Source organism: Lasioglossum baleicum, chromosome 16 (genome assembly GCF_051020765.1).
Source record: "Lasioglossum baleicum chromosome 16, iyLasBale1, whole genome shotgun sequence".
In the NCBI taxonomy this organism is placed as follows: domain Eukaryota; kingdom Metazoa; phylum Arthropoda; class Insecta; order Hymenoptera; family Halictidae; genus Lasioglossum; species Lasioglossum baleicum.
In genome coordinates this window covers 4,849,171-4,870,791 of record NC_134944.1, presented here as the reverse complement: position 1 = coordinate 4,870,791, position 21,621 = coordinate 4,849,171, and the positions used below count along the sequence as shown (strand labels likewise).

The window sequence follows — 21,621 nt, the reverse complement described above, 5'->3', positions numbered from 1 at the left end:
CATCCCCTAACATGGAGATCCACAACAAAAAATATATTTCTGCCGCTGCAGGTCCCTGCGATTAAATTCGAGATCGACGTTCTCATAGGTTTCAATTACGAATTATGCACAATTGACGCGCGCGTTGGATCTGCAAGCTCTCCACGTCGCGTCGCTGCGTGTATGCGCCGAACACCATCTCTATTCAAATCAGTCGATCCTAGATCGTCTAACGGATTTCTATTTCAAGCAAGGGTTTTTTTTTAATCGCAGCGACGATAAAGTATAGAGAGGCGAACCTCGGGAAGAGGACCCATTCATTCCCTTTGATCTCGGATCGCAAAAATCGGATTAGACGGGCAATAAATTTGAGCGATACGCGTTGCACTATCGTTAACGATCCCGCGAAGGAATCGGGGTCGGCACGGAGGTCAGCATCCGGCTGGATTTAAAAACGGACTGCCAGTGTCGGTGTCGGTTCCTCTGAATCTCTCTCACAGATACGACCCACCCTCACCCCCATTATTCATAGTTCCCGCTCTTAGGTTGCCGCGGAAGGTGCAAAACTTCTGAAACACAACAACAAAACTAAACTGCAGACGAGTTTTTATTTCAGCAAAACATTTATTTCAACGTTCGCTCTTCCATTGTTTAAATGTTAGAATCAAGTTTGCTTTTCTACAAGAATTACTTGACCCACTTTAAAAAATCCTATTCAATCAATTACCACAGTTAGACCGTGGATTTTTATGCAAAATAAAATGTCAGTTTCCTTGTAACAAAAATTGAACAATTCTTTAAATATGGACTGACAACAATTTTTTTAAAAATTGATTTGTTCACGTTTTGAATGATCAGTAGATGATATCGCTGTGTAGATCACAGTGCGATTAAATTAGGATCCGCGCGAAGCGTGATCGACGCGAGCAAACCTAACCGGACCGAACCCCGCGGTGATTCTTCTCGGATTCGACTCGCGTACTCGCGTAGACTGATCCGGAGAATTGTTTCTATTAAGCGGCCCGAGATCAAAGGGTCCAGATGTTGCAGTCGGCCATTAAGTAGATCCCCCCTCCTCGGGAAGATCGTCGGAGGAAGGTGCGTCGCGGTGAGATGCAAATTCGCTTATTAACGTTTATCTCGGGGAGGAAATCTCGCGACGATCCTCGGCGTAGCTTCGGCCACCCACGATCCATAAAAAACGAGAGAAATCGGGGATTATTTTATCGAGCAGCCACCAAAATCATTTAGCTGTGGTGCAATATTTTTCATGTAAGACCTTGAACATTTGCAACAATATAATTTAGTGAAACAAATGGAACAAGAGCAATCAAACTACAATTGAAATATGCATATACACATTGTATATATTACATATACAGTTACAATCAATATTATTAAATGCAGGTATTCAAATAAAAAATCATTATATCAATAACGAAGCTACAGTACAATATAATAATTGCTGAGGCTAATCGGAAGAATTTTTCCTCTACCAAACTGTAATGCTTCGTTTTTTAATTATTAAAGAAATTAAGGAACTCGAGTAAAGGTAAAACTTGTTTAGAACGAACTATATATAGCTGTCTGTAAATACAGCTTTAATTAGATTAAAATCAGATAAAAGCTGAAATTTTAAAATGAAATTTTTATTAGTAGAACTGAAAATATGATCGTAAAAAGCAAAGACTATTAATTGTTGTATCTTCTAGGTTTCTCCTCAAGTCATTACAAAGATATCCTGCAGCGCAAAAAGCTCGTTGCGAAATTCTGATTACAGCCATAGTCCCGCAAGATTTGCGGGATTTCGCGACCATAAAAAGACGCAGGATCCTGCGGGATTGCAAGCCGCACTTGTAACTGATTTTTCACGAATTGCAGGACTACACCGAGGACGAGGACGAGGACGAGAGTCCTTTCTCCGCTGCGACGACGCCTACTACAACAACCACGACAACAACATCCAGCAGCACGACGACAACAACAACTCCCAGACCGCCTTCAACTCAGAACTACGACTACAGAGAGCACAGGGTGTACGAGAGCAGCGGTACCGGGCCGCAGTACAACGGCTACCAAGGGAAAAACGATTACCCGCCGATGTCAGCGCACAGTATGCACAAGTGGCAGTCCCTGGGCACTCGAGAGAGCGTCAAAGAAACCAGAGGCAACATGCAGCAGTACAATAAGAACGGGAAGAGTAAGTTGTCCGTAGAAAGAACTCTCTTTGAGCCGTGCGTTGATCAAAGACGGGATGGGGAAGTGCATCGAACAAGTATGTCGATTTATGCAAATGCACAGACCTCGCCCGGACCACTCTCTCAGCCCGATATTGTTATTAATCGTCGTTATATCGAGCACGGTGGTCTCGTCAAAACCCGGCACACCGACGACTGCCTAATTATTTCTCGGACGTAAAATGTCGGCCGATTATAACCCGCGCCGCTCGTTAGCTACCGCCAGCTAGATATTAATTGGTGATATACGACCCGCATAAACCGAGATTGTTTGCAGAACCTGCAGTTTATCTTCGATCTTCCTGAAAACCCAGGAATCCTGCGGATGTCCAGTTGGATTTTTTTTCACACATTTGTGGTCTTTATCTTTCCTCCGGAATTTTTTATCGGGCAGTTTCAATGTTCAGTCACGTGCAAAAAAAATGTCAATGGCGTCCTTTTATTGGTTATTTTGTAAAAAAATTATTTAATGCAATTCTCTCTTTATGGGCTGTTGAATCGCACCGATTTTTATTGACACTGACGATTTTTCGCACAACCTTATGTTCTTTATTTTGCCTCGAGAACTTTTTATCGGGCTGTTTCAACGTCGAGTCACGTGCAAAAAAATTTTCAATGGCGTCCTTTTATTGGTTATTTTGTAAAAAAATTATTTAATGCAACCCTCTCTTTATGGGCTGTAGAATCGCACCAGATGCGATTTTTATTAACTTTGATGATATTTCTCGCACCCTTATGTTCCCCATTTTCTTCTGGGATTTGTTTATAAGTCAATTTTAATATGTCTAGTACTCTCACTAATTCTTGTTATCAGTAAAATAAGAGTCATCGGAACAGTAATTTCCAGATCCATTAAACGCAGTAATAATTAAAGTAAAAGACTAAAAAACTCATTTCGAGTGCGCTTTAACGCACTGCTGACACCTGCGAGTCCATAAACCGGAGAACAGTAATTATTTCTAGCGCAAGGGATCTTTTAGGCCGTAAAATAAACTGTCGTTCCGATTTCAGGAGAGGAATCATTAAACTCGAGGATTTGCATAAAGATTCGCGGTCTGTCCGTCGTTATCTCGCGCCGTTCACGAATCTTAGTCTAGACCGCTCCATAAATTGCATCTTGGTTTATAGTGATCGCTAGAAAACCTATACAGCCTCGTAAAACAGAAACACGTTGGAAACGGTACTTTCGATCAGGACGAGTAGAGATCGGTCGGTCGGTTCTCCTCGAGATAGCTCTTATTACGAATATCCTAGGCACTTTCAGTTGTTGGAGGCGTTTGTAGCTCGTTCTACAATGACGTTCGCTCGTTCTACAAGATTACGCAATCGGTTTCACGTTTCGAGGATAGCTCTTCCTTTTCGATCGATGTCTAGCTCGCGGGGCCACTGGGTAGTAACACGTAGCGGAGAACGGCCTATTAATATGCAAATTAATGACGACGATTGCGCCGTAGCTACCTTGATTGCCGCAATTCCGATCGCCCTATAACCGTGTTCCCGAACCAATGTCCCACACGGGACACGCACGTGCGAGTCTTGCTTCAGCCGATTCGAAAAATCGAGATCGGCCAAAAATGTCGAAAGGAAATTGCCAATCCCTCGCGAGGCTCTAAGCTATCCACTGTCCCGGTTAGATCAATCCCAGGGAATGATTGATGGCGCAATAAACGCCCTTGATCTCTCTGGCTTGCCATTTTCACAGAACCGCGGCTACGAAAGGCAGTAAAATTCTACTTTTACGCACGTGTGAATGCACCTCCATGAATATATTCAACCCATTTACTGGTAGACTTTATTTAATTATGGCTAGAATGAGCGGAGTAAATAAAATTATTTTTAAAACATCTACGCATTTCATGAACACTGCTAGAAATATTCGAAGAATTTAAAAATATCTTGTCAACTATTTTCAATGCAATAAAGTTATTTTAAACACATCTACGCATTTCATGAACACTGCAAGAAATATTCGAAGAATTATATTTCATTATTTTCGAGATCCAGTAAAAGTATTTTAACATTCTATTCAATCGAATAAAATTATTTGGAAAACATCTACGTATTTCATGAACACTGCTAGAAATATTCAAAGAATTTAAAATCCAATAAAATTATTTTATTATTATATTCGAACAAATATAATTATTTGAAAGACATCTACATGTGTGTGTGTGTGTGTGTGTTTCATGAACGCCGCTGGAAAAATTCAAAGCATTTAAAAACACCTTGAATCCAATAAAACTGTTTAGTATTATATTCGATGAAATAAAATTATTTTAAAATGATCTGCACGTGTCGGTAACAAGAACAAGAAACATTCGAGGAATTTAGAAGCACTGTTTCCGCTACGATAAAAAGGCGGCCCCCATTGGGCGTAATGGAAGCTAAAATCAATCTGGAAAAACAACGAACGATCTAATCCCTTTCTCTTCTAATACATTCCGGAATACGTTTGAATACGGGATGCTCGGCCGCGCATACTTCAGGATCCCTGACTATGGTCGTGGCGGTATTGTGAGCGGGCCGATATGATCTCGTGTCAGTGCAGCCGTGGCGAGAGTAACGCCTACGTTGGGAATTAGCATAGTCAGATCACCGGCGTAGATTAAACCGGAGAATAATTCTACGGGGAGCAGACGTTTCCGAAACGATCTCCGACGAACCGTTTCTTACTCGCGCGCTTCCGTGCCACGCGACAACAATTAGAATCGTGCTGCATCGGTGTACCTACAACCTCCAGTTCACGTGACTAATTAGTCGGCCATTTTTTTTGCAAACTAGACAGTTGTTGTGGGTTGTATTTTCGTATATTACATCTTCTACATCGATTACAGTGATTCCTCTGCATTCCTTACAAAAGAAACACTCAAAATTGTGTAGAATATGGAGAATTTTATATTTATCATCTTTAAGCACCTTCCATCAACGATGACGTGTCTTAAAAATCGATAACTTGCGTCAAATTTTCAAATAAAATACTTCATATCAATAACGAAGAGAGATGGAAATGAGATATCTCGTCCATTGAATGAATGATGATTATTCGGACGAAAAAAAAAACAATTTCGATTGTCCCAATATGAAGATCCTCTATCAATTGATCGATCAGACCAAATACTTGATTTCTCGACTCTCTTCCCAGAGACGAATTCCAGTGTGCAAGCTTTGCATTCCGTTTGGTTTTGAAGCGACTGTAGCGATTGACAAACGATAGTTTAATGGACGACGAGTGGCCGAAGCGAGTCTCTGACAGGAGACAACAGCGATCGCGTCCGGGTTCGCTGATCGCAGGCAATAATTTTCGATTACCGACGACGTATGCGTGGCCAATCTGAATAGTCGCGAGTTGAACTTGGCTCGATTAACCTCGTGGAAGAGAACCATGCGGACATCCCTATAAACATCCAATTTGTAATCGTTTCGGTACCGTCGTCCTTCATTTAATTTCATACGTGAAAATCGACTAGTGTGTACTAATGGTTGCTGATGAGACTAGACAGCGGATTTCATGCATTTATGCGAAGAATGAGTAGGTGTAATTTAAAACAGTAAGAACATTAAAAGAATTTCAAAATTCTGTTACATTATTTTCAGCGTATCAAACATATTAAGAAAGAAAATAAATTTCCACTTCACTCCAGTTTCTTGCAATTCAGACAGAAATTTTTTATTTTGAATGAAGATCCGCTGTCCGATGACTAGACAGAAGATTTTATGCATTTATGGTAGAAATGAGTAGGTGTAATTCAAAACAGTAAGAACATTAGAAGAATTTAAAATAGTAAGAACATTAGAAGAATTTCAAAATACTGTTACATTATTTTCAGCCTATTGAACATATGAAAACAGATTGAAATTTAGAAATTTAGAACATATTGAAATTTATTATTTTGCACGGAGGTCTATCACTGTCTACCGAAGACCCTAAAGGATTGAAGCAACTTCAGAAAAGGGAAATAAAGAAATGTCTCTGTAATCCTGATTCATGCTACGAAGGTATCGAATCGCTTCGATGGTGGAACATCGAAGCAGAGCGTGACACCATGCGATTTATTGGCATGATCGGCAACGTTTATATCTCAATATCGTCTGGAGAAGAGGCGCGCGCATCTGGCATTTGAAGGAAATCCTCGGCGGCGGGATTTATCGATTTCCCGGGTACATTGTATAGTTTCACCGTCGAGGCTCACATACAAATTGCAACAGGCAACGATAGCCGCGGCATAATTATCGACGACCCGTGAAACGCGTAGAAAGCGATTAGGTGTATCTGCGCGCTGAATCAATAGAAAGCTCTCTCGCATGACTTATGTCACCGCGCAGCGAGCAACCGACTCGCATCGTCGCGAAATGCCGAGCAGAGATTATCTCCGAGGATCGTTCGATCCAACAGAGGATCTATACTTCGACCTAGATACACGACAAACTATTCTCGCCTTTGGGGAAATACCTTGGTCGGTTTATTATCCTCTTGTCTGATCACGGCTATTAGCCTGTCGTCAAGGAAAGACGAATTAACTCGTCATTCTGTTAGCGGAACAACCTCTAATTATTTTATTATTGTGTAGTATCTGTCGGCTGGCGATGAGTGTGTTGTATTATTACTGGAGCGGATGATTTAGCAGTTTCAGTTGTTTACCCGTTGCCGAGAGTTGGTTGGGAAAATGAGAGCTCAGAAAATTCGGGCAGAGAAAGTGAGAGCTCGGAAAATGGGGGCTGGGAAAATGAGAATTAGGAAAATGGGAGCTGAGAAAATGAGAGTACAGAAAATGGGGGCTGAAAAAGTGAGAGCTCAGAAATTGGGGGATGAGAAATAGGGGGCTGAGAAATTGGGGGTTGAGAAAAGGAAAGCTCATAAATTGGGAGCTAAGAAAGTGAGAGCTCAGAAATTGGGGGCTGAGAAAATGAGAGCTCAGAAATTGGGGGCTGGGAAAATGAGAGCTCAGAAATAAGGGGATGAGAAATAGGGGGCTGAGAAATTGGGGGCTGGGAAGATGAAAGCTCAGAAATTGGGGGATAAGAAAATGAGAGCTTCAGATTGGGGGATGAGAAAATGAGAACCCAGAAATTGGGGGCTGAAAAATCGTGTGCTAGGAAAATAGGGGCCGATAAAATGGGGACTAGACAATTGATTACTGAGAACCTGGGGCCAGAGAAAACGTTGACTGTGAAATTGACTGCTCAGAAAATAAACTTGAATGTGTTGTTTCAGCCGCGGAAATCCGAGAGGCTCTCCAGCACGCGATCAAGGTATCAAGAGAGGGCAGCTGTCAATGGCCAAGGCCCAGGGTGATCCCTGTTCGAGACGTGTACCCAAGCCCATCGACCACCTACGTTCCACACTGCGCAATTCTGCACAGGTGCTCGGACGACACCGGATGCTGCAGATCGGAGGCGCTCACCTGTGTGCCGAAGCACTCGCATCGCGTCGAGCTCTCCTTCTACGTGAGTCTATCTCGATCTTATTTCTCTCGTTCGTACGTTCGCTAAAAAGCAGCTATGGCGAAACCTGATTGAACCCTCGAGACGGGGTAGTATTAAAAGAAATGCATTCTGATGATCCTGCCTTGTGGATGTTCAGGCATTCGTGGAATTTGCGAATTTTTAAAATGTAAGAAAAATATTGAGCCGTTTACATTGAAAGAAAACTAGACTGCGGATGTTTATGCAATTTTCAATTTTTGCAGACAAATTATAAGAAAGTGGCACGAAATAAAATCCTATTTTAATGGCAACAGCCTTTGTAGATCCAAAACAAATAAAAAACTTACTAAATTCATAAATCCATAAAGATCCGCAGTCTAGTTGCCACCTAAATGAAATCAGGAGAGAAAAGAAAGTAAAAAACTACGTCAACGTAGTAATGAGCTCACGCGAAAGTATAAACAATTTTCCATTTTTTCGTATCGACAAGACTGACATATATTGGCCAGCGCAATTGAAATTTCGCTAATGAGAGGGTTAAATTAATTCGGCAAAATTACGGGGAGGATAATAATCAAGAAAAGAAACGTGTCCCGTATGAAGAAGACCGTGCACTGTCGGTGAAGATTGCGGGTTGAGCCTAAGCTCGCGCATCGACGACAATCAGGCCCGACGCACAGGTAGGAGAACCGATAATTTCCCGAGATCGATTTCGTGCATAAATATAGTCGTGTGCGTCGAGAAGACACGACGGGACCACCATGGGAGAAGGCGCGTGTCGTCCGTCCAATTATGGTTATACCGGCTCCGAAAGGGCGCGTCGATGATCGTAAATGCCGCGCGGTATTATGAATCGAAAGTTGCCATAACTTAACAGCGAGGTAGAAAAATGAAGAGGAAGAAAGAAATTCCCCCGGATGACTCACGGGAGCGAAGTTAATTAGCTTCGACCGGGAAAAATAAAAAATTGCAACCTGTACATACAACTAAAACGCAATCTTCGAGTTATCATGATCGATTATAGTTGGCAGATGTGTCGGCAGATTAAGACTTGTCCCCCACTCCTCGCTTCCCCTTCCACGAGGCTGTTCCCCTTCTCTGGCGGAAATTTTTTTGTATTTTCCCGGGAATACCCAGGAATTTTCGGGTACTAGTTCTTCTAGTTTCAGAACAGACATTTTTTGATATTTCGTTCTGAAAAATATTGAGAATACAGTTCAGAGTTACGTTGACATCACTGCAAAATATCGGAATTTTTCACTTACTAGTTACCCTTGGAAAAATTCCCGAAACTGCACATTTCCCTAATCGAATTTGAAATAAATCTTCCTAATCCCCACGCTTCCGACCGGTCACGTGACGCGATGCGCGCACCGTCACGTGACTCACCCGGTGATGGTGGGGAGTATTCCCCTGAATTCGAGTCAGTTCCCCTGATCTGGCGACATGGTTGCGCGGTCTCCGGACCAGGAAAAATTTGCATACCGCAGCGAGCACGCGGACTACCAGTTTTCCGGGACACTAATGGCCGGGCCCGAGAAATTTATGGCTTTTCTTTTTCATCGAGGCTCGCGTCTGATAAGCGTGTTTTGTGCAACCATCGAATTCGCTGAACGCTGATAACGTCGCCGTTCATTAACTCGCACGTACGGTTGCGCGCGGATAGACGAGTTTTCTTTTCCCCGGGCGAACAAAGTTTCGAATCCAGATAGATTTGTATCCCGATATCAGCGACAAATCGCTCGATAAATCATGCCTGGACAACGCTACTCCGCGGCTTCTCGATAATAAATTTCGAGCGATACGATTCGACAGATAAACGTTGCTTTCTCTAGCAGCAGATAAAGTCTTCCTTGGCTCGAGAAAGAAACCTCTTTCTATCATTGGGAAAAAGATTTCGTTTACACAACATTGCACATGTTCGAAGTGCCGTAACTCTATCAAAAAACGTCCGACATCATTCATTCTAGTCTCATACTAAAGTTTGAACCATCTACTTTCGATCCCACTGTTCGTTTTATTTAGAAAAATTTTTTACACTCTGTAGCGGGTGAGAAAGTCACACTTTTTCGTTTCGAAAATCTTGCGAATTCGAACGATTGAGCAGGCGTCAAAAAATTTTTTTCATGAAAGAAATCAACGTGGATTTGAAGACTGGTGTTTCAGCTTTGAAATGAACCCTGGGTGGTCGCTGTCCAATTTTTTTTAGCAAGTTCCACTTTTGTCAAAGCAAGAAAAACGGGAGTTCACAGAGATCCGTTATTCGGAAACAATTGACCTCGCCATAACGATTGTTGCAATGACCCCTGGGGTGTCACTTCTGGAAAATAATCGAATATTTCAAGCTGGCCGACGATTATACGTATATAAGTGCGTCGGACGCCAGACGGAATAAATACCTCTGCAAATGCGTTACTCCCTCCACGGTAAATAAACGAGCAGCGTGGCCAATTAGCCGTTAATGGCGTTTCATTGAAACGCGCGTTGTCGTAACCGAGGACGTCGCCGCGATTTTTGCAATAAATTACCAACGGCATGGGAAAAAGTTTCGCAGAGAGGGCCCCGGCCGGCCTCGCGAATATCTCGCGAAGTGAATGGTTATTGAAGCCCCGGTAGAACGAATCGCGAGTAATACGCGCCCCGATCGTAATTAATTCGGTTTTTGCAGGCCGGCGTGAGTTACGACCCCGGAGAGCTCGCCGGAGGGAACGTTCGAGATCGATCGGTGTGCAGACTCCTTAATTAATCGAGTCGCGAAGCGGAACTAGCCCGTGGAAAATCGCAAATAGAAAGACACGAGATACATTCGCGCGTCCGATCCGTTACTTTCGATTCGCGTCTTCTTCCTCGATCAATAATCCTCGTATCGAATCTACGCCGTTTATTCGCGATAATTCATAGTCACGCTGAATCCAGCATTACGAGTTAAATCGCCGACTTCAATCCTCCGTTTTGTTACAATTGAAATGTTGAAGAGGTGCTAAATTTTTTAACTTAATTCTATAAGAAAGTTACAAAGTTTCAGAGTGCCTGATTAAAATATATATAAATAATATATTATCAAGTCATAAAATTCGTCTGCAAGAATTGCAAATTGCATGACAATTCGCAGTCTAGTAACAACAAATGGAAACATTGAAATTGAAACAATAAAAGGTGATTAATTCTATTAAACTCCGGGCGATACAGTTTGTTAAACACGTCGGAATTCTCAACTTTTCTTCTACCCGTCATCCCCTATAATTTGAGTCCAATCACGATGGCAAGTATCATTAGTTTCACAACCGAAAGTATCCGGACTCAGTGTCAGCCGATTCTTTTTCTCGTGCAGGAGCCACAGCAGCGAACTCGGTAGCCGCGCGATGGACGCGAGTCATTAAACTTTACGAGCGATCTTAATGAATCAATTAATCCCGATGGATCTATCGCATTCCTACTGGATGCAAACCACGATGGATGGCTCGCGGATTAGATTGAACTACATTCCTAGGCGATCCCGCGAACCGTATCTCGCAACCGGTCTTCGATTTGCTCTCGGCTACTGTCGTTTATCACGATCCTGCAGATTAGCGCGGAAACACGTAAACGCCTTGGAAATTCTTCCCGACGACATGGTCCGGGAAATGAAGAACAAGATACATGCAATTTCACATTATCTTCCTCGCTATGAACACGATTCCATCAATCTTATTTTTAATTTATGACAACGTTGACTTAAAATTAATATAGTACGAACTGAAACAGTAACAAACAAAGTTCGTTGATGTTCCTGTACAGGGTGATCCAAAAATGTACTTCCTTGAAAGAGGTGATTCCTGAGGTTATTTGAAACAACTTTTTTCCTTTACGAAAATGTTCTGCGAGGCTCCGTTAAGGAGTTATTGACGAAAAACACGGACCAATCAGAGCGCCGCGCTCAGCGGCACGCTCCGCCCAACCAAAAGCATTGGTCCGCGTTTTTTGTTAATAACTCCTTAACGAAGCCACGGAGAGCATTTTCGCAAAGGAAAAAGTTATTGCAAATGGCCTCAGGAACGCTCTTCATTTACAACATTTATGGAAGTACAGTAAAGTACAATTTTTCCATTGAATAGGCAGAATAAATTTTTATTCACCGATCAGAAACATTCTTTTCCCACTCGATGCAAAATCAGGGTCTACTGGAACCGGAAGTCCCGCAAGGTACGAGCAGGTCGTCGAACACGCGATTCGTTCGAACGAAAATCAGGCCCAGCATAAATCGCAATAAGCGGGCCCGCGTAATTGCCGATACGGACGAGCAATAACGCCGCGGGTGCAATTTGCATCTCGCCGCAATTACCGTTCGGCTTTACCGCCGCAGAATTAGCATAAGTTCTCGGCTGGCTGTCTACCGGGAATCGGCGTCGGCCCGGTTCCCATTGTCCGATTTTTGCCCGGCCGATTTCACGGGGAAAACTGGCTTGCGAAACCGAGATACGAGGTGGACGAGACAGTGATCGATTATCTTCCCGAGTTGCGTGCCTCCGGTGTCCCGATTCACGGTTTTCGCGAGTTAAGAACCTCGGGGTTTATGCGTGCTGACATCTGCTAGTGTTTTGACAGTTCCGGATTCGAGACATTATTTATTCAACGCGCCTAGGTTTATTTTTCGGTCGTAGTCACCGGAAATAACCGAATCAGTATCAGCCAAATCTGGCGATCACATCATTGCTACGTGGTTATTAGATATCAATTTTTATGGGTTCGCGGTGTATGAAAAGTCCAAAAGGTTACACAGGAGTGTAGTGCAAGAGGGATTATGGGGGGTTTAAGTCATCACTTCGCTGTCCTCGAATTTGTTTATAAAACACGGATTTTTCAAATTGGCTGACTATTACAACTTTGCCGTGTACTCATGAATTTTTATCTCGAGAACTGGGAGTCGGATCGAGATAAACTATTTTTTGTTTTAATAGAGAAGAATCGAGGTATCACAAGCGTTTTTAGTTTCGCCGAGAAATCGCGCGCGCATTATTTACAGCGTGTCTGTATTTAAATTATGAGCGCGAAACAGACAGCGGTAAGGGGTGAGATAAAAGCGACACACGTCGTTCCATTGATACGATTACCCTAATATTTCATGTTTTATGGGTAAGTGTCCGAATGCTTGTGGACGGCAGTGTATTTCTGTCCGACGAGGCAGCCAGCTAGGGGCCTAATGCTCGGACGTGATAAATGATCGCCGCTATTTCATAAGCGAAGACGCGATCTCGCGTCAACCGACACTTTCAGCCTGTCCAGTCAAACATACAGCTTCAAAGAGTCGCAGCCAACTTCGAGCCCGCACAAAGTTTTCGAAAACAAACAAAAATTGTTCAAAATATTCCGTTGCGCCGAACAAGTTCCCACGGGAGAAGTTTCGCGGTTTCTTCATATCGCGAGTGTCACCAGAAAAGGCACCCCGCAGTACCAGGTGTCCTAATGCTTCGGAGCTGCCAAGAGCAGCGTACTTTCTAAATCGTGCTTTATCTCGAGCATGATCGACCGACATATCTGGTCGCACACCCACGCGACCAATCAGCACCGCCGATTCCGATGAATGTAAGGTCCCTGGGAGACCGTTGGGGGTCGCTTCGTCGCGAACACTATAAATCGGTTAGGTTGTTGCGTTGCCCCGCGCGTTTGGTTTTTGTCGCGCGCTCTCGGTTGCCCGATAGCGCGCGCGCTCCGCTCCGCGGAATGCGTGCAATCCCGTCCGCGGTTGCGGCACAGCTTGCACAACGCGATTAAGCCATTACGTCAATTATCGAGTCATTTCCAGCCGGGGTTGGATCAACGAGGACCGACCATGATAGAGCAAACTTAGGGGACCCGGGGACCAGGATTGAGATCTCGCCGATGACAGATCTGTTTGCCGAGGACTCGCGAGAACGACGAGACGTCGCGCTCTGGTTGCCACCCTCTATAACTGTCCATTACGCTTTGGATCCCTCTTGGATCTAAAGTGGACTAATACTTCGTACATCTTGTTCTCCATCTGTCTAATTCGTCAGCAATCTTGGTTTGCATCTACCTAGTTCTCGATTCACCTTATCCTCGATCTACCTAGCTCTTCATCGATCTACATCCCCATCTATGTAGCTCTCCATCCATCTAGTTCTTTATCTACCTTGTTCTCCATCTATCTAGCTCACCATCTATCTAATTGTTTAGCTATGTTGGTCTGTATCTACCTAGTTCTTCTCGATCTCTTGATCCATCTTATCCTCGATCCTCCCAGCTCTTCATCGATTTACATCTCCATCTATGTAGCTCTCCATCCATCTAGTTCTTTATCTACCTTGTTCTCCATCTATGTAGCTCACCATCTATCTAATTCTGCAGCTATGTTGGTGTGTATCTACCTAGTTCTTCTCGATCTCTTGGTCCACCTTATCCTCGATCCACCTAACTCTTCATCGATCTACATCCCCATCTATGTAGCTCTCCATCCATCTAGTTCTTTATCTACCTTGTTCTCCATCTATCCAGCTATCCATGTACCTAATTCTATCTAACTCAGGATCTATCCAATTCTTCGCCGATCATGTTCTTCATCATGTCCTCCGATCATGTTTCCATCCCGTTCCTCATCTGTAAGCTCCATTCCTGGATCTATCCCACAATAATTCCGATTTTCACGACGCTTCACACGAACCAGTTTTTCTCCGTTCCCGATGACTCAGTGGCCAAGCCGAGCTGAAGTTGGCGGCGTATCAAATTCGCCCGTGTGTACCGGGCTTGTTGCCGGTTGCTCGTCGTGGTCGCGTCTTCGTCGGCGAATAAGTAAATGGCCGACAAAAGCGCGACACGAGGCGCGAACTTTCGGTGTATTAATACCGGAGCCAGCGTGGCTTCCGCGATACCGAAATACGCTGATTTATGGCCCGCCTCTGGATCCACATTTCATCCCCCGGTTCGAACAAACTGGGTTAACGTCTGTCGATCGTTAAAATCTTCTTCTAGAACCGATGCAGTCGCCGATGCATCTGCATCCACGGTTCTCTTATAACATCATTCCGGGAAGCTCTTACCCTGAATCGCGTATGGACAACATATCTCGCAAGATTCCGTACGAGTAACATGTATATCGAGTGGGATAAGTGAATCTTCTAGGAAATTCGGACGGAAGCCCATCGCGGAAATTATTATCGCTGGATCTACACCTTCGGGTTAATCTATCTTGTTCGCTATTTATATTGTTGTTTGGCTGGTCGTCCGTCTTGTACTCCATTTATTTTGCTCTCTGCACATCTCGATCTACATTCGTTCTAGTTTCTGGCAGCACCAATACTTATTGCTCTCCTTCATGTCTATCTAGCTCTTCATCCTGGTTCTTCGTCTAACTCTTTATCTGTCTAGCTCTTCATTCATATTGGCTCTTCATCTATCTTCATCTATTTAGCATCTAGGTGTTCATCTTTGAAATACATGAAGACCTAGATAGATTTCCATTGGTTCGTATTGCTCTACATTTTGCTCCTCGTCTATCTGGTTCTTTGTCTAACATTTTGTCTGTCTAGCTCCTCATTCATCTAGCTTTCCATCAATCTTCGTCTATTTAGGATCTAGCTGTTCATTTATGAAGAGTGAAATTGATGAAGACCTAAATAGCTGGAGAACTAGATCGATGGAAAGGTAGGTGAATGCAGAATTAGACTGATGAAGAGTTACATGAATGAAAAACAAAGTAGAGAAGATGCAGAACAAGATGGATGGGAAGGAATGAAGAATTAGACAGATGAAGAGCTAGATGGATGTACCGTTCCCTCAGTAAGGAAATGAAGGAAGAATTAAATGTATGAAGAGCAAGGTGGACAGCAAGGTAAGTACACAGGGAAGGGATTGCGAGATGAATGAAGAGTTAAATCTATGAAGAGCAAGATGGACAACAAGATAGACACACAGGGGAGGGATTGTCTGATGAATGAAGAATTAAATCTATGAAGAGCAAGATGGACAGCAAGATGGCGCAATCTGGAGAGCCCCCTGGTTCAAGAGCATCCTCTATCTGTCGCAACAGATACCTCGACAAGTTAGCCGGCGGATCTTGCGAGATCAAAGGTAAAAGTCTCGGTCTCCGATCGCGAAGAGGATGTTCTCTGAATAGCCGGTAGAATGAGTGATCGATAGATCGTAGAAGCTAGACGAGACACGACAGGCGACTGATCGCGTCGAAATCCGGTGAAAGGTGCGAACCGTGCATCTCGCGAACCTTCGAGGCGTTCTTGACGATTGCATATATACATATATACAGTGCGCGACCATGTCAGCATCGAGTAGAACTGACTGCCACGTTTTTCGAAACGACTCAATCGCCTCGTTTCCCCTGTATTTGCGTAAGCAACGGGTCGCCTATTTTTTCGCTTGAACAGTCACGACACCGAGCTGAGATAATGAGAAAGTTATTCCTGGTCGATACGTGACGGACTACGGCAACCGGCCTGCCTTTTTTCCTAATGATTCATTAAGTAGCCTGCTACATCGTAAATTCTCGAGCTGCACTTAACAATCACTGGAAGCGACGCCTAATCGAATCACATAGTGATCGTTGTGCAAAGCGCAGGCCTTCGGGTGCATACCTCCATCTGCTGAACACGGATTTCCCTGGGAAAACGGAGCTACGTCGAGATTCAGCAAACTACTTTGCGAATTGTTTCAAAGCATTACGAGATACTCAGATAACTGAAACAAATTATCATGTGATACTCAGAATTTGTTGAAATTTTTGGTACCTATAAATGACCATTCCTGTCAACACAAAATAAAATCTACTAAAATCATTTCGCACACTTTTAGACAATTTTTATTTTCTATAAAGTGTATACGAGATCTCAGAACCTACTCGGAATTTTTAAAAATTTTTGTACACCTAATAACACCCAGCTCAATCGTTGGTGAAGAATGGTACCCACGAATGATCACTGTCAACGCAAAATAAAATTTACGAAAATTATTTCACACACTTCTAGACAATTTCTATTGTCCATAAGGTGTACATGAGATCTCAGAATCTACTCGGGATTTATTAAAAATTTTTGTACACCTAATAACACCCAGCTCAATCGTTGCTGAAGAATGGTACCCATGAATGATCACTGTCAACGCAAAATAAAATCTACGAAAATTATTTCACACAGTTCTAGACAATTTCAATTTTCCATAAGGTGTAACGAGATCTCAGAATCTACTCGGGATTTGTTAAAATTTTTGTACACCTAGCAAAACCCAGCTCACTCTTTGACGAAGAATGGTACCCGTAAATGACTACTGCTGCCAAGACAGAATACAATGTATTAAAATTCTTACTTTCAGTGTGAGAAATTAAATAGTAACAAAATTAGCTCATAAAACACAGCTCACTCGTGCGCTGTCTCTCGCAAAATCCGCATAGCTACCCGAGGCTGCAGCAAGCAAAGAGAGGATTCTCCTTTCTCCTTCGTGTTCCATGCGACGCGGGAGGGTCTTGTCGGGTGCGTCGTTAATTTTCCGTGGTTTTAAACCGTTTACCCAGCGGCACCCGCGTAAGAGGCTTACGCGATAACGATGGGACGACATTCTTTTCGCCGCCACCTGTCAGAGCCTCGGTCAGGTGTAATTCTGAAATAAGAGCCGGCGTCGTCCCATCGAAATGACGAGCTCCCATTCACGTTCGTATGGGACGTCGTTAATCTCGTGTGGGGTACACTGGCTACCCAGAAAACAACGAAGGTGGCCGGGGATTCTGGTAGCCGAGAGCCAGTCTCGGCTCTGGCAACTCGAGAAAACCATTAAAAACGATAACTGGGCCTCTCGTCCCTCTCTGATTGGGATCTAACCACATTCCCCGGGAATGTAACGTCCGCTGTCCCCGAGGGCTTTTTAAGGATCGCAGGTGCATCCTCCCGAAAACGAGACTTTCGTAAATTCTGCTTCCGACAGCCTCTCGCAATTGGGCCCTATTCAATATTCCCCTTTATTTATTGTTCAAATTTACAATTAATCGGTACGTAAAAACATTCGATCAACCTTCAGTTACTCTTAAATAAATGTTTATCCAATAAAATAACTACCTAAATGGCTCTTTTTTATCGTGCAACCACTGTGCAGCAAGTTATTCTTATCTGCCAAGCGTCGTAAAATTATGAATTATAATAACAATTTAATATTACGTAACATTAATTGAATAAAGGACATACCCAACCCAGAATCTTTCAGTTCGAGTGTCGCCAAAATTTGAGTGGCTTTGTTTTTACTGTACAGCCACCGTGGTGCAAGTTGTTCCTTCCAGCCACGAAGCGCTCCCGTTAATGGATTATTATTATCTGCCGAGCGCCGGCAACATCAGGAAACCTGTTCGCTGGTCGCCGACAGGGATAAAACAATAGAGGTTCTCTCCGTGGTGCACACCTAAGCCTCGCCATTGGCTGACGGTTTGCGATCACTTGGCAGTGTGTCCGTGGCAGCTGTGCCTTTCGTTGAAATTCGCCTTGATTGCTCGCTGCCTCCGACTACACTGTGTGCTACTCTGTTTCCAGGTTAATAACTTCCCGGATGTTCGAACCACGATATTATTATTGCCGCCAGTTTGTCTTCGTGGCTTGGCGACTGTTCGCCAGGATGAAGGAAGCAATTTGACTTTGAGCAATAGCCTAAATTCTGTTCTGTCCCATAATTTTTAGGTGGTTCTCCCACGGGAAGAGGTTCGAACGAGCGCTTTTAAAGCTTTCGCGATAACTAATGGCGCCAGGGCATGAATAGTGGTCCGATAGCGAACGGTTTCCGGTTTCTACCCGCATAGTCTTCACTCGCATTATCGAACGACTTCGTTAAAAGACAGCAACCCGTTCCTCATCGGGACGGTTCCAGCAACTAGCCCTACTAGACTCTATTAGACAGCTCTTAGTTTTCCGAGACGCTTAATCCAAACGGTTCAAAGTGCCCGTGCACAGTTCAATCTTTATGGCTCGCGTCGATGCGCTTAACGAGCCTGGACACTGATGCGTTTCGAAGAAGACAATTCGAATGATCATTCTAATGGAATGTCGACTCTGAGAAGCTGGACGAACTATGATCTGCCTGGTGCAGACACCTACAATGTTAGAAAAATCCGGTGACCTGGTTAGCGGGTTCACGGAACACTAAAAGTCACTATTTCATGTTACTTTATAAAAATAACGGGGATCTGTCCATCCAAATTTTTAGCAACTCTTTAAGGACTCTGGGTAACTCGAAGTCACCAGATTAGGGGAATTGACGTTCAGGATCAGTCACGTGACATTGTGGCGGAAGCGCGGAGGAATATTCCAGTAGAAGGGGAAGGTAGAGTGGGGGAATAGTGTAAAGCAAGGGAAAGGTACAGTGGGGGAATAGAGTAAAGCAAGGGAAAGGTACAGTGGGGGAATAGTGTAAAGCAAAGGAAGGTACAGTGGGGGAATAGCGTAGTGGAAGGAGAAGGTAGTATGGGGAAATAGCGTAAAGGAAGGGAAAGATAGTATGGGGAAATAGCGTAAAGAAAGGGGAAGGTAGTATGGGGAAATAGCGTGAAGGAAGGGGAAGGTAGTATGGGGAAATAGCGTAAAGGAAGGGGAAGGTGGTATGGGGAAATAGCGTAAAGCAAGGGAAAGATACAGTGGAGGAATAGTGTAAAGCAAGGGAAAGGGGATAGGGAAAGGAGAGGCTCCTGTTCTAGAGTAAACGAATAACGTAGTGGAAGGGGAAGCCAGAGTGGGGAAACAACCCTTTACACTCTGAGATATTTTAACTTTAACTCGAAAATCAAACATTTCTTCCGATCCAGAATATTCCCCATGACTTTTTAAATTTTGTGGATATGAAATTGGTAAAATACCTCATACAATACCTAAATGTTTAGTGATTGATTAGATATACTGACATATTTAATAATGTAAACTTTTAGTGGCACCTCAGAGTCACCATTCAAGTGCTAAGGGATAATAAACCACTTAATTTGCACACCCAATATAAAATGCGTGAGGATCCTGATTCTGATGGGACTGTGCTAGTACTCCAGATTGCAGGCAACAGCGGCAGTCCTCATTCACCGAAGTAGAAGGAGCGTATCCGATGTGATCGAAGTCGATCTAGGCTCGTGCGCGATACGTGACGACAACCGGTCAGACATTCAGCGCGAAAGTGTGCGTGCACATCGTGTGGATCGGGACGTGTGTTGTCCCGACGTGCAAAAAGATCGCGGTAACACTCGGTGGTTAGCGTGCAAGTCTGCCGTGTACGAGGCGGGACCATCGATAGCTGACAGCTGACCCCATGGGGTCAGCGCGAGTAGGCGAGCCTTGGACGGAAAAGGAAGTCGTGACTCCCTTCGTCTCGATTTTTCGCCCGTTGTTTCAACAATCGGAAAAGGAATCTAAACATAAACGTCAATTTACCGGATTAAATAATTTCGATTTTAAAAAATGTACAGCTTCAATGAATCAGTCCCAGCTGATTAAAATTGTTACAGAAAGAGGCTCCTGTTCTTTGCTATCGATACAAACAATTTTCTGGGTTAGTACTGAAATGAACTAGAATTCAAACTTTTTCCTAGAACCCTACGCATCGTTCTGATTGTTTCCGTCCTGCATCTTCCTCCTTTTTTCTATTGACTCTCTGCGGCAAACGGAACCAGTATAGCGTGGATCGGTTTCGGTATGGGGTCCCTGCGGTTTGCTCAGCTGATGGGAACTCGGATCGGATTGCCCCGTTAGAGAACACGGCCGGGACTGTATTGTTTGACATGCTGATAGGCGTGCGAACACGCTTCTTCCAGCTTTCGACGAAAAATTATTCAATAATAGAACATGCAACCAGAGTCGCCAGGGGAGGAGCACGAATTGAGGGGAAACAGTTACCTCCTCTCTGCCAGGAACGGATTAGTCACGTGACGTTGCGACAGAGACGTCAAGCGTCACGTGATCGGGATGACGCGTGGGGGAATAGCAACGTAGAAGATGGGGACACATAGTAGATGGGGACATATACTAGATGGGGATACATAGGAGATGGGGACACATAGTAGTTGGGGCCATATATTAGATGGAGACACATAGTAGATGGGGACACATAGCAGATGGGGCCATATAGTAAATGGAAACGCATAGTAGATGTCGCAAAGTAGCATCCATCACTGTTTGGTCCATCTTACTCGTTCCCAAATATTGTGAAATGCAATATGTAACCTCTCACCACGCTTCAAGAACATAGTTGCAATTTTAGCCCAGCACCCATTAGTCTCCGCAGAGGAAGCTCTCGAACCGACACGGAAGATCTGCAGCCAGTGCAAACATCGTTTCGCGTGCGCGATTATCAATGTCCACGATGGTAATTCGAGCGTGGCACGATTTGAAGAATGTTTTGGCACACTGCCTGAACAAGGACCGTGTGTGTTCGACGCCGACCTCTCTGTTTGCGAATCCCCCGCGACACTCCAGTTATCCGACACCTTTGTGTACAAGATCTTCACTGCAAATTCTTCTCGAGAGGTTTATCGTGGATTTTTTTTCGGAAAGTCGCGTCAACGTTCTACGGTTACGTGGCGATAAGCGACTCGCGACTACGATAACGCACTCGATTCGCAGAACGTTAGATAAGTCGGACGAGTTCAATCATCGGCTGCATTCAACTGTACCATTGATAACTCTCTTCACGCCTAAACATCCTCGATCTGCAGTCTGTGCAGTTAGGTCTCGGGTTAGGTTAATGCAGCAGGTACAATTTTGACTTTGCTTTAGATTATGTAACTCTCAATTTTTGCAATGTTCCAGGGAGCGAACAAAATTTTTTAGGCAGGATCCGTTTCTGGCAGTCGAAAGCGACTATCTTCTAGTTTAAATGCAGCTTTGGTTCATGGTCGTACGAGTTTTTTCAACTGAGATATTCAATTCCAAAGATGAAATAGTTCCATAGCCTTTACTTGCATCTGCGTGCATGTGCATAGTTTGCGGTGCACTTAGTGGACTCGGTTAATACTTAAATCCGCATA

General features: G+C 43.9%; 1 protein-coding gene across 1 annotated transcript in view; it reads left to right on the top strand.

Moving 5' to 3' along the window:
* The window catches only part of LOC143216774 (uncharacterized), a 101,820-nt gene that overhangs the window by 46,729 nt on the left and 33,470 nt on the right, over window positions 1-21,621 (top strand). Inside the window, exons 2-3 of the mRNA XM_076440157.1 lie at window positions 1,861-2,179; window positions 7,429-7,661. Coding sequence (XP_076296272.1) covers window positions 1,861-2,179; window positions 7,429-7,661 — 552 coding nt within the window. The remainder of the gene's footprint in view (window positions 1-1,860; window positions 2,180-7,428; window positions 7,662-21,621) is intronic.